Source organism: Trichosurus vulpecula, chromosome 2, assembly GCF_011100635.1.
Source record: "Trichosurus vulpecula isolate mTriVul1 chromosome 2, mTriVul1.pri, whole genome shotgun sequence".
Classification (NCBI taxonomy): domain Eukaryota; kingdom Metazoa; phylum Chordata; class Mammalia; order Diprotodontia; family Phalangeridae; genus Trichosurus; species Trichosurus vulpecula.
Window position 1 is genome coordinate 49,334,897 of NC_050574.1, and position 13,314 is coordinate 49,348,210.

The window sequence follows — 13,314 nt, forward strand, 5'->3', positions numbered from 1 at the left end:
CTATATACCTATTTAACTATACAGAAAACTATGTTATATATAATGTATTATATTAAAATTATATATAACTATATAAAACTATATAGACAGATGAACTTAGATAGACATAGACAGATAGATAGACATAGACAGACAGACAGATGAACATAGACAGACATGGACAGAGAGACAGACAGATTATCCATATAAGATAAGGACAGAGTAGGAGGACAGTAATCTTAGTAGAGAAGGCACCAGCAGCTGGGGGGACTGTTCAGGGTCTCCTAATGGAAATGGACTTTGAGCCACCCAGAAGACAGACTCAGGAGGCAGTGGTTAGCGGGCAGAGCACATCAGACAAGGGGGGCGGCCACAGGAAGAGCAGAGATCTCCTCCATGGTTCTAGGGTCCCCCAGCATAGCTCTTCCCTTGATGTTCTCTCCTCCAGCCTAGAAACCTCAGCTTGGCCCCTTCTGCATCTCCTCTCTGTCTGCGGGGCTGCCTTGATTTCCCTCCTCTTCCTTTTCCCTAGGCTCAGCTGCTAGAGATGGAGCAGGGCCAGTGCCTGCTGGAGACAGGGGGACAGACCCAGCTGGAGCTGCAGCAGGAGTTAGAGAGGCTGCGGGGGGCCCAGGCTCAGGCCGAGCGGACCATGGAAGCCCGGGAGCGTGTTCACCGTCAGCGCATTCGTGGGCTTGAGGAGCACGTGAGTGCAGCAGGGGCAGAGGCTGTGGAGTGTCCTGGGATGGACTGAACTTGGAGTCAGGAGATCTGGCTTCAAATCCTGGTTTTATGAAGTCATAACCACTCTGAGCCTCAGTTTTCTCATTTGCAAGATGATGGGGCCATAGAGCCCAGGGGGCAGTGGGGACATTACAGGGTAGTGGGTATGCATCCTCGAAATGGAAGCTGGTGTTGCTGATTTCCTTAACGCTTTCCACCCCCTCTCCCCATAGATCTCCACCCTGAAGGAACGGCTGCAGCAGGAACTTCGCAGGGTCCCCCAGGCCTTCTCTCCATCCTCCTCATCCTCTGGCCCCTCTGGAAACTGAGCCCCCTTCCTTCCTGGGCTGCAGCTGAGCCCCTCTCCCCTCCCTGGACCTGGACACTGTCTTGGTGCTAGGCCTGCTCCTGGCCCAGCTGCCTCAGAGCAATACAGGGGCAATAGAGGGACCACAGGGCAGGGCCTGGGCACTGAAAATGGTGGGTGGGAAAGGAGGGGAAGCAGTGGCCTGCTTGGCTGCAGAGGGCAGAACGAGGAGCAGAGTCAGAAAGGCAGATTTGGGTTTAAAGCACAGAAATATTAACACCAGGCAGAGTGGCCTGGGCTGCCTTGGGAGATGCTCCCCATCTCTGGAGGGATCCCAGCAAAGGTGGTGGGATGACCACGTGTGGGGGATTGTACCAAGGACTCCTGCTCAGATTGGCCCATGTGAGATCATGTGATTCTGTGACTGTTCCCCCTCCACAGCTGGGCTGCTGGCAGAGGCTGGATCCCAGCCCCACCCCCCCACCCCCCGCCCAGGGTACCAAGGTCAGCTTCCCCTCCCTGTGGGTCAAGCCCATCAGGCCCAGAGTTAGGGGCAGTGAATCACTTTGGGATGGGGGAGGACCCCCTCTGCATTCAGTGTTCCCCTCCCTGCTCCCTACCCCCCCCTTGCCAGGTGTCTCTGGCCTCTTCCCAGGGTCTCAGATGGTCATCTCCATTGGCTTCCTCTCAGATACCATCTAAGCATAGCCCCATGGGCCTGTGGCTCTCATGCTGTCTAAGAACCCCCCACCCTGTGTTTCTTTGAGGGAAGAAAAAAACACATGAGAAGAGAAAGTCTGTTTTCTATTGTTTTTTTTTCTCTCGGGCATGGTGGGGTGCCTCTCTGTTATCACTGAGCCCCCATTAACTCTGCCTTGGGGTTAGGGAAAATGAGGGAGAAAGGAGGGGTATGGTCCCCTTCCTGGCTCCCTGGGCTCCTAAGATGGAGCACAGCTCCTCAGTGGTCCTTAAGAAAGACTTAGAAATGGGCACATGTCTGAGTAGAAGGGGAGGTTCATGCCCATTTGGCATGAGAAAGTGGAGAGATTTCTATGGTGAAAAGCCTCCATGGATTTAAGAGACCTGGCTTGGCCACTAACTCACTGTGTAACCTTGGGTGCCTTCCATGCTCTGAGCCTGTTTCCTCATCTGTACAGTGGGACCCAATAACCCCTGTCCTGCCCATTCTCTTCCCCGGATGTTGTGAGAACAAAATGAGAAATAGCCAGAAATGTGCTGGGGAAGACAGTCACCAGTGTACCCATTGTCCAGACCCCTGTAGAAAACCCGCTGTAGAAAACAGAGAGGAAAGGGCTCGCCTCTTAAAGCCAGAGCCCAAGGCTTCAGGGTCCAGACTTAGCACTGCTAACTCCCAATGCTGGGCCAGTCCCTTTAACTCTCTGGTGTGTGTGTGTGTGTGTGTGTGTATTTGTATTTTTGTGTATACGTGTATCTCTATCTCTATATGTCTGTATGTTGTGTGTCTGTATGTGTGTGCCTGTTTGTGTATGTATGTATGTGTGTGTTTATGTCTGTTGGTATGTATATATTGTATATGTATGTATCTGTAGAAATATGTGTCTAGGTATGTATACATCATACATTGTGTATGCGTATATATGTGTGTACATGTCTGTAAGGCATGTGTATGTGTGTCTGCATAGGTATGTATATGTATAGATTCATATGTGTGTATGTGATAAGTTAATATGACTTTATGTTGCCTGAGGCTCAAAGAAATGAATTGCTCCATTCCCCCAGATCACTCCCCCACCCCCATTAGAGGATAGATTTGAACCTGGGTCCCTGCTGATCCCCAGGCCAGCACTCTCCACTCCACTGCCTGTAGAACCATAGTTATTTTTAACATTGCACCCTTCTGTCAGCCCCCAGAAGGAGAACAAGGCAGATTCAGCCTTACCCTTCTCCCCCAACATACTAATCTCAGACTTGGCTATATTTTCTTTTTCTTGAAAAATTCTTTATTTTGTACAAAAAAAATATATATGATCCGACACCCCACTACAGTACGTCCGCCCAAGGGCCTACTTTGGTGGAAACAGGTGGGGTGCCAGTGAGCACCAGGCAGAGTGACCGGGGGAGCAGCAGGCATCGGACCCCAAGGCCCTCCTTTGCTCCAGCTGAAGTGCCTCCTGCAGGCTAATGCCGAAGGAGGGCACTAGGAGACCGAGGGGACAGAACCGAGCTGTACCAGGGTCAGGAGAAGGAACTGGGGGATGCTGAGCCAGGATTAAGAAGGCTTGGGGTATGGGGTGGGTGGGACATGAGCATTATTTTCAAGTTTCTGAAGGGCTGCAAAGTGGTTGAGCAATTAGCCGCGCTCTGCTCGGCCTCCAAGGGCAAGCCACAGAGGGACACATTTTAGATTGGTAAAAGGAGAAATTTCCCAATGATGGGAGCCATCTACGAGTGGAGTGGACTGCCTTGGGGGAACGTTGCCTTTGCTGTGGGTCTTTAAGTCTGGGGTGGGGCTCACAGGCTCGGTGCTAGAAGGGGTCTCAGAGGCTATCAAGTCCAACTCATTTCACAGATAAGGAAACTGGGGCACAGAGAAGTTGTGACTTGCCTAGGGTTACACAGCTAGTATCTGGGACAGGATTAGAACCCAGGTCTTTATGACTGAGCCTAATGCTCCATCCACTGTGGCCTCTGTTGTCCCTTCCAGCCCTAGATGCCACTGACATCCGGCACTCTGTGAACAAGTGAGGCAGGTGGCAGGAAGATGGACAGGATGGGGCATCGTCCCCCTGTGCCCTCCCCCACCCACCCAGGGCTGACTGTGGGCTCATCTCCCAGTACCTACAGTTAAGTCTGCTTACACACAAAAAGGAAAAAGAATTAAAAACCAGTTATTTTTTTTAACCACACAACAATATCAAACCCAGCCCTTTCCACCCAAGCCTGCTGGCCTGGATTTGAGCACCTGGAGGTCCCCTGGCCCTGGGCTAGGCCCAGCTCCTCTCCCTGGGCCCCCTTCCCCCTAGCAGCCCCCACAGCTCCTGGCACAGGAGGCAGCCACAGACTGGCACAGGCCACTCGTCGCCATCACACCACACCTGGAGAACTTGTCACGGCACAGGTCAGCTAGAGAGGGTGAAGGGAAGAAGGTCAGCCTGGGCCCCAGAGGAGATGGCACTGAGCTGCCGTTGACACTGACCCTACTGCCAGGGATGGGCTGAGGCCAGAGGAAACAATAGGGACCTGGAGCTGACTTTGATCTGGTGCCCAGTGGGGGTAGGGCTCCCCACCCCCAATCCCTGCATTAGACCAAGAGCAGGGGAAGAAGAAGGAGTCGGGAGGAGCTGGATGGGGAGGGGACGGGAGGGGATCTCTGTGGGCCTTAGGGCCCCCCTCCTACCTCGGAGCAGCTCCTCATGGGCACACACAGTTCGGACGCAGATTTCTTTGTTGATGACGTAGGCTCGGCGGAGGCTGGGAATTGAGTAATGGGGGAAGGGGAATGGGGAGGCTTCATTCCCGTCCTCCCAGTGGCCCGACTCCCCACAGCCAGGCATCCATTACCCATGCACCCTTGCAGATGATGGGGCATTGGGTCCTCTAGTCCCAAAGGGCCCGAGATACCAAGTTTTTTTGGGGTGGGGGGGCTGAGGTGCCACCCTCCTGGGCCCTCCCCATGCCACTCACCTATAGAAGCACACCTCGTTGAGGCATTGTTTACAGGGCCTGTGGACTGAGTACAGGCGGGTACAGGGGTACTGCTCCTCCCTACAGTCTGGGGGAGGAAGGTAGGGCATGTGAGGGAGGCAGGGCTCACAGACTTTCCCCTTCCCACTACCCTAGGCCCCTTGGGTTCTTGCCACCTCCTGTTGTGTCAGGCGGGGCCCGGGTCCCCTCTGTGCCCTCTGCAGGATGAGCTTGGGCAAAATGGGCGGAGGGAGACCGGCCAGGTTCTTACCTAGTGGTCCAGGCTCCGTGGGCTCTGTCTCTGGGTTTTCTGTGAGGGGAGAGACAGCGGAAGGGATGAAGGGAGACTCTCCTTAGATACTGGAGAAATTATCTCACACACACACACACACACACACACACACACACACGCACACATCCCCCTTCTGACAGATTCAGAAACCGAGGCCTAGAGAAGGGGGAGCCAGGACCACATGAGACAGGGACAAGGAATGGTCAGCCAGAGCATGCATTCAGCAAGCATTCATTGAGTGTCTATGTACACTGTATGGCACTGTACTATTAATGGGCAGTTATTAAGCACCTACTGTGTGCTAGATGCTGATAACAAAGAATGAAACAATCCCCTCTCTCAATGGCGGGGGGAGGGGGGGGAAGGTAAGGGCTGGAACACGCAAGAAGAGTTGAGCCAGGGGCCCCCAGTTCCTGGCTCTCAGCCCTGGAGGAGGCCAAGTTGCTGGTCAGGGACAGGCCAGATCAGGTCAGGGACCTACCATGGGTGGGGGCTGGGATCACTTCCTGCTGGACCTGCTGCTGGGACTGGTACTGCAGCTGTTCCTCCGGGGGGCGGTGGGTGGACTCTGCCAAGGAGGAAGGCGGCAGGTGGCCTTCTGGCCTCCTTTCCCCCTGCCCCTACTGCTCAGCCCCCTCCCTCATCCTCCCGCCCCATCCTCCATTCTGGCCAGCTGCATACCTTGGTAATCGTAGTACTCCGGATTGTCTGGGTGGGGCGAGAAGGGAGAGAGTTTAGATAGGCAGCCACGGTCCCTGCTAAGCTGGGGAGTCCCAGTAACAGATGCCCCCCCCAGCCCAAACCCAAAGCCGACGACTTTGCCCACCCTCCAGGGCCTTTGATGCAAAAGGCTTGTGGCAGACAAGACCTAGAGAGGAAGGTGCCTGAAAGTGGAGGAGGCTGGGCTGGAATGCTACAAGGATGGGCAGGGGGCTGCACTTTGCACAGAAGAAGAACTGGAAGAAAGAGCCAGGGATGTTGAACCAGTCAAAGAGAAAGTGTATGGCAGCAGTCTTCAAGTGATGGATTCTAGTGAGCAAAGGACCAGGGGTGACCTACTCTGCTTGAGCCCCGAGGGAAGAGCAATGATCTTGGGGTTTGTTGCCAAGAGGAAGGTGTGGGTTTGGTTTAGCATAAAGCTTCCTAATAATCAGGCCCAAAGGGCAGTGAGCTGTCCCGAGAGGTAAGGGGCTGCCTGCCGCTGCAAAGAGACTCTGGAGGACTACATTCTGGGGATGCTGTCGAGAGAATCTGTTTAGGTCAGAGATGGATGAGATGCCCTCTGGGTCCCCTCTGAGCCACAGCAGGGCTAGGTGGGAGCTTTGGGGGACCCCCAACCTCACCCCACGGCTGCCACTCACCAATCTGGTCCCCGTAATGTGTGTATTGGATGTGCTCAGGATCGATGTCATACTGTCCCTGGGCCAGCAGCCCGGCTGAAAGGAAGAAGGCAAAGGTCAGACATGCATTAGGTGAGGTTGAGAGGGAAGTCTAGGGGTCCTCAGAGCCTGGGAAGGGACAATGAGAAAATTACTGGAGCTGGAGACAGAGGGCTAGAACTGGAGCCCAGCCCTTCTCTGATGCTTGCTGCCTGTGGAACGTTGGCCAGGTCCCTTAGCCTCCATGGGCCTCAGTTTCTCTTTCTGTCAAAGGAGGGAGTTGGACTATATGGCCTCTGTAGTCCTTTCCAGCTCTAGAAATGTGGTTCTATGATCTTAACAGACAGGACTAGGGCCTGGGATGGACCAGAAAGAGTATGGATGGATTCAATGTTGAGCAGGGAAGGATGGTCTGGTCCATGTCAAGATCTAGCCTAAAGACATATCCCTTCCTCGCCTTTAGGAAAGGGGCAGAGAGGACAGCTCAGAGGATCATCAGCTTAAGAGCTGTGATTATTTCTCAGAGATGCATAGGGGCATCATTGGATAGAATCATAGAACTGTAGGGATGCAGCAGCTAGGTGGTGCTACAGGTGCTGGGCCTGGAGTAACTAAGACCTGAATTCAAATCCAGCCTCAGATGCTTCCTTGCTGAGCAAGGCACTTAACCACAGCTTCCTCCTCTATAAATGGGCACATAATCACACCTCCCCCCACCCAGAGTTGTGAGGATTAAATGAGATCAGGCTTGTAAAGTGCCTCAGCACAGTGCTTGGCACATTGTAAGAGCCATAGACATGTTAGCACTTATTCTGATGGGAGGAGTCTCAGATGATGACAGTAGAAGTCTGCCAGCTGGACACAGCAGCTCTCCAAGGTATTACTACCCCATGTTTTACAGATGGGGAAACAGAGGTTCAGAGATGTCAGGTGTCTGGCTTGAATCAGTAAATGCCAGCAACATAAAGATAGGGAGTAGATGTAATTTTGTGAACTTAGGAAAACAGAGTCAGGAGAAGCTTGGGTCTGGATCCTGTCCTGACACTCAGCACCCTTTCCATTTCATCACCATCACAAGGGGGGTAGCTAGGGGTCTGAGTGGGAGAGGAACTTGCCCAAGGTCCCTGTGAGTCAGTGGGAAAGCTGGAATTAGAACCCAGGACCCCAGACTCCTGTGTTCTTTCCATTCTCTCACACCATCCCTTTGGAGGGTCTCGGGGTCAAGTGGCAAGTTCCATGGGAGTACAGAACACTGTGGAGAGGGGCAGCTTGGATCTGGGACAGATCTGACATCTGGGCTTTGGAGGCTGTGGCTGCTCTGGGAAGGTGGGTCAAGGAGAATCCCATCTGTGCTAGGCAGGGGATTCAATGTGGGAAAGACAAATGCCTGGTCTCCCCCCATCCCCTGGGGCACTTCTTATAGTTGAGAATCTGATAAAGGGAGAGGATCCTGAGGCCTCAATGGACCCCAGTCACTACTCACCAGGCAGGTACAAGAGGAAGAGGTAGGCAGCTCTCATGACAACAAATATGGCAATCAGTGGGGGGTAAAATTGGAGGGATGACCTGGGGGAAAGAGAGTGTGGTTTAACTCATTGTCTTTCCTCCAAAAACCTCCATCTTCCAAATTTCCTTACTTCTCTAATATTTCTATCTCCTGTCCGCCCCTACAGTCATTACCCTAGTTCAGGCCCTTATCGCCTCCCTCCTGGACTTTCTCAATAGCTTCCTAATTGGTCTCAAGTCTCTCCCCACTCCCCAAAGCATGACTGCTGAGTGATATCCCAATAACACACATCTGACCCCGTCACTGCCCTGCTGGAGAAACTCCAAAGCTCTCTATTGCCTCTAGGATCAATGCAAATTCCCCTGTTGGGCATTTAAAGCCCTTTCTGGTCTAGCCCCTTCCCCACTTCACACTCCTCTCCTTCATGCGTGCTATGGTCCATCCAAACTGGCTCGCTTGATGTCTCTTCTATAGGCCATCCAACTGCTCCCATCTCTGTGCTTTTGCACAGTCTGTGCCCCACCCCTATACCTGGCATGCCCTCACTCATTCACCATCTCTGGCTCAGTTCAAGGACCACCTACCTCCTAAGGCTCTTCCTGATTTCCTTCCATACACCCCTCTCCCTCTGACACACACCTTCCCACTGTTACTTTGTAGATGTCTTGGATTCGAGAGGCAGCATCGGTGCTGGGTAGTGTCTCTCTGTGTCTCTGTCTCTCTGTATCTCTGTCTTTGTTTCTCTGACTCTTGAAGGGTGCCCCAGAGACCATGTGACTCTTATATGTGTATGGTGGTGAACAGCAGAGGCTGACTTCAGAGCTCCTGGCTTCCTTTAACATTCCCTTCCCGACCCCCATATTTGTCACTTAACAATAATTAGCATTTACCTAAGTTCAAATCTGGCCTTAAAACACTTCCTAGCTGTGTGAGTCACTTCACTGTGCTTGCCTCAGTTTCCTCATCCGTGAAATGAGCTGGAGAAGGAAATGGCAAACCGCTCCAGTATCTGCCAAGAAAACCCCAAGTGGGGCCATGAAGAGTAGGGCATGACCGAAACAACTCAGCAACAATAGAAATTTACCTGGTGCTTTAAGGTTTGCAAAGAGTTTACAAATATTATCTCATTTGATCATCACAACAACCCTGGGAGGTGGGACCTATTATTATCCCCATTTTACAGATGGGGAAACAGAGTCAGACAGAGGTAAAGTGACAATTCCAGGGTCAGAAGTGGGATTTGCCCACAGGTCTTCCTGATTCTGAGCCCAGTGCTTTCTCCACTCTGACACCCAGCTATCCTTGATAAACCCTACAAAACCCTAATAAAACTCTGACAGACCCAATGTCCCCCTACCCAGCTGCCAGGACACCCAAGGGAGCTGCAAAGAAATCTTGAAGTTCTTCTAATCCAATCCCTTCACTTCATTGTATTATTTTTTGAGGCAGTCGGGATGAAGTGACTTGCCCAGAGTGACAGAGCTCGTAAGTGTCTGAGGTTGAATTTGAACTCATGAAGATGATTCTTCCAGACTCCAGACCCAGTGCTCTATGCACTATGGCGCCACCTAGCTGCTTTGCAGACCCTATTTAAAACCCATTCTGCAGAAGAGGGAAGAGTTGTCCTGCTCGCTACACCCAGGCTCCCTGGATTCAATGCTTCATTCTCTCCCTTCCAGCCTCCATGTAGCCTTGCTCAGGCTCAGCGGGTCCCTGTGCCAGCTCCATAGTGCTGCCCAGAATGCCACCTGTTCCCAATTAGAATCTGGGCACTGAGCATTCATCCTAAGTGACTCCACATGCTCCCCACCCTGGGCTGAATGGGGCCCTCTCTGTGCTAGTGGGGGGTCACCCTCACCAAAGCTAGGAGACCTCCCTTCTTGCCAAGGAAACCGGGCCCCACAGAAATCAGAGATACGGCGCTGTTACCTGCTCTAGACATACGGGAATAGGTTCCTATGGTTCAGAAGTGAGAGACTTGGCCTAGATCTTAGGAGGAACTTTTATAGAATTGTAGCATGTCAGAATTAAAAGGGCTCTTAGTGTGTAGGATGTCAGAGCAGGGAGGGACATGAGGTCAGAGGACTGGGAGACAGAAGGGTCCTTAGAACATAGAATACAGAGACAGGAAGGAACTTGACAACCCTGACTGTCAGAGCTGGAATGGACCTTGGAACACAGAATGTTGGGGTTGGAGGAACGTTAGAATGCAGAATGGTCGGAAGAATGACAGACCTTACCAATCCCCATATTTTACAGAGAAGGAACCCTAGACCCCTCCTGCCTTCCCCCTGGAGCTGGGAGGGTGGGGAGGGGATGAGGGCAGTTCAAGATCACACAGGCCAATTAGGGACAGGGCTGCTACCAGGACCCCCCCCCCCCAATTCTCTTCCCTGGTTGAGACCAGTTTAAAAGTATTTGACCCTCCCTGAGTTGGCTCCCGTGGAGCAGGAGAAAGAGGGCGGGACTGAGAAGGAAGCATCCCTTGGTTCCCGTATTCCTTCCGAGCCCCACAACAGCTGCCTCCATCCCATCCCACAAGATAAAAGCCTCTTGTGCAGCTTGTTCACAAAGTGATTTCACACCCGTTCCCCCCCACAACTGATCCTCACATCAACACTGTGTGGTTGGCAGGACTGGGGTTATGATCCCCATTTTATAGACGAGGAAATCCAGGCCTAGAGAAGGAAATGGATTAACATACGGTCACACCACTAATTCAGTGGCACACTGTGAATTAGAATTCCGGTCTTCCAGGTGAGCGTTCTCTCTGCTGTACCAGCAGGTCTCCTTTATGAGGACTAGCTCGTGGAACTGATCGTAGAGTTGGAAGGGGCCTGATCAATCACCTGATAGATCTTTTGACAGAAAACCGGGTCCCAGAGAGGGCAGGTTACTTGCCCAAGGTCACACAGATGGTGGAGTCAGTATTCAAACCCAGGTCTTCTTACTCTGATGGGGCTGCTAGGTGGCGCCATAGTGCATAGAGCGCTGGGCCTGGTCTCAGGAAGATTCATCTTCATGAATTCAAATGTACCCTCACGCTTACCAGCTGGGTGACCCTGGGCAAGTCACTTCACCCTGTTTGCCTCAGTTTCTTCATCTGTCAAATGAGCTGGAGAAGGGAATGGCAAACCGCTCCAGTATCTTTGCCACAAAAACCCCAAACAGAACCATGAAGAGCTGGACACATCTACAATTTCTGACACTGAATCCACTCCCTAAGTTATCTCTAATGCTGGACCAAGAAAAAGGTCCAAGGAGAAGGAAGAAGGGGAGGCATTCATTAGGTCCTCAAGACTTGCAGAAAATACTGATGCTCCCATTAAGGGACCGTCTGATATTGCTTCCTGAGCTGCCTTCTTCCTTTCCAAAGGCAGGGTCACACAGTCCAGACTGGGATTAATCACCCCATTTATTTAACACCTACTGTGTGCCAGGTACCGGGGATACAAAGACAGAAATGAAACCCCTCAAGGGGGTTATGTTCTATCAGCAGACCCAATATATACACATACTAGTGTATTCAGAATAAAAACAATGTAATGGGGCCGGGGGAGTCCTAACACTTGTGGTGGGGTAGGACAGAGAGAGGGTCAGGACAGATGGCACCTGAGTGGAATTTTGAAGCAAACCAGAGATTTTTAAGCAATAGAGGGAATGAAGGAATGCCTTCCAGTCATGGGGGACAGATTTGCACAGATTCATGTGAATATTCCTCATGTGAAGGACAGTGAAAAGGTCGGCCTGGCCACAATTTGGAGCTCACAAGGAGGCATGATGTAAGCTAAAGCCGACGGCTCACTTGGCTAGGACAGGTAGGGACTGGACTTGGCTTCAGTGACCCGGGGCCCCCTAATCTCCACATTCCCTTTCTCTGGTGCCTGGTCTCAGGAGCTCTATGCCTGCAGGAGGTCAGGGGCGAGTTGGGGGAGGAGAATCTCCCAGCTGGGCTTCCTCCTGGCCCTCTGGAACCCTCCTGTGCTTTCTCTATGGGGACCGCCTTCTAAAGGCTCACTTGGCTGAGGAGGATGACCTAAGAGCTGGGTCGAGAACACCTAGTCCCAGGCCTGGCAGTCCCAGGATAAAATGGGGGAGGGCCTCCTCTCCCAAGTTCTCTTTCAGTGCCACTTAGCGAGGCAATTTAACTCAATTTGGCAAACATTTATTAATCACTTCTTGTATCTGAAAGCTCTATTATAGTCAAGCCCAAATGAACCCTGTTCTCAAAATAGATCTCAGCATCCTCAGGATCCCCTAATCTCTCCCCACCCATGTAGACCTCCAACAGTTTATAGGACTCTCCACTCCCACCATGAAGGATAAAGAGAAATCCCAAGCTTTCCTATCTGGGTGCTCTCCACCCTTACTCCCAGGCTGGCTTGTCTCCTGCTCTCCAACCCAGGCCCTGAGGGTCCCTCCGGTTCTTCCCTCACTCCCCTGACCCTTCTGAGAGCATCCCACAGGACTCAGTGCTCAGTACCTTCCCCCACCCCCAACATTGGCCCCATCTCAACCCAGTCCTAACTCTCAACCCTCCTTCCCTGCAACCTCAGTCTGATCCAGGGAGAGAAGGGGGACAGAACCAGACTGTCTGCTCCGCTTCCAGAGCAGGGCAGGGGTCTAGGGTAGAAAAAACCAGATGTTTCATCGGGCACATCTGGGAACAATCAGCGAGAGAAAACACACACACATACACACACACACTCTCCTTCTCCCCTTCGACAGACCCCACCTTCTCCTCCCCTCCCCCCACATTCCAACTGCCCCGAGAGAACAAAAGCTGACCGCCCCCCCCATACACACGCGCGTACACGCACACACACACACTCTTACACACACACGCTCACAAACATACGCAAAAATACACGGAGGCAGGCTCGCGCAGAGAGGCAAAGCCATAATGTAAAGCACCCAGACCCTAACCCCGGTCCCCAACCACCCCCTCCACCTCCCCTCACCACCAGGGACCCCTCCAGCCTGTCTCCCTACACCTAGCGAGCCTCTCCCCACCCCAGTCTTCTAGCAGCAGCCCTGGAACAGCGCCGCTCCCCTTCCGCTAGTTCTCACTCCCACCTCCCAAAAAGAAAAAAAAAGTTTTAAAGTGCTTTGAGATCTCATTTAGACTAGGCAGGGAAGGTCACCATCCAGCCACTGCCTTGCCTTCCGGACCTCCTCCCATATTTGGGGCCAGCCACCCCCTTCCCAAAACTTACCAAGTCTGGGGGTAGAGACCTCAGAGCCCCAGACTGAAGGCCAGGGTCTGGGGTCCTTCCTGGCCCCTCCCCCAACTTTCCACCTCCCTTCTCCTCCACTGTCCCCTCCAGCTAGGATAGGGAGTGGGGGGGTCTTTCCCCTCCTCCCTGCAGGCAGCCCCCCATGCAGCCCGGCCCCAGCCGGCCGGCTCCTTTCCTACCTGCCTGGGTCTCTCTCCTCTGCCCACTCAGCTGCCTGCCAAGAG

At 52.7% G+C, this 13,314-nt stretch overlaps 2 protein-coding genes across 2 annotated transcripts in view; one reads left to right on the top strand and one right to left on the bottom strand.

Moving 5' to 3' along the window:
* Nucleotides 1–1,165, top strand: part of CROCC (ciliary rootlet coiled-coil, rootletin) — a 69,767-nt gene extending 68,602 nt beyond the window's left edge. Inside the window, exons 36-37 of the mRNA XM_036745286.1 lie at nucleotides 512–685; nucleotides 936–1,165. Of these exons, the coding sequence (XP_036601181.1) occupies nucleotides 512–685; nucleotides 936–1,031 (270 nt within the window). The 3' untranslated portion in view covers nucleotides 1,032–1,165. The remainder of the gene's footprint in view (nucleotides 1–511; nucleotides 686–935) is intronic.
* A 2,845-nt stretch (nucleotides 1,166–4,010) lies between these two features.
* On the bottom strand, nucleotides 4,011–13,314 carry MFAP2 (microfibril associated protein 2). The gene is made up of 9 exons (XM_036746843.1): nucleotides 13,270–13,314; nucleotides 7,830–7,912; nucleotides 6,329–6,403; nucleotides 5,649–5,675; nucleotides 5,449–5,535; nucleotides 4,947–4,985; nucleotides 4,676–4,763; nucleotides 4,389–4,462; nucleotides 4,011–4,114 (listed from the first exon to the last, which is right to left on the bottom strand). Exons 2-9 carry the CDS (start codon nucleotides 7,864–7,866, stop codon nucleotides 4,011–4,013), a joined length of 531 nt encoding a protein of 176 aa, XP_036602738.1. The 5' UTR covers nucleotides 7,867–7,912; nucleotides 13,270–13,314.

Excerpts from the sequence above, each read along its gene's own strand:
- MFAP2 (XM_036746843.1), bottom strand. The coding sequence starts at position 7,866 with ATGAGAGCTGCCTACCTCTTCCTCTTGTACCTGCCTG. Across the intron at positions 5,676-6,328 it reads ACATTACGGGGACCAGATTG|ACAATCCGGAGTACTACGAT; the intron begins GTGAGTGGCAGC and ends CGCCCCACCCAG. Across the intron at positions 5,536-5,648 it reads GGAGTACTACGATTACCAAG|AGTCCACCCACCGCCCCCCG; the intron begins GTATGCAGCTGG and ends CCTCCTTGGCAG.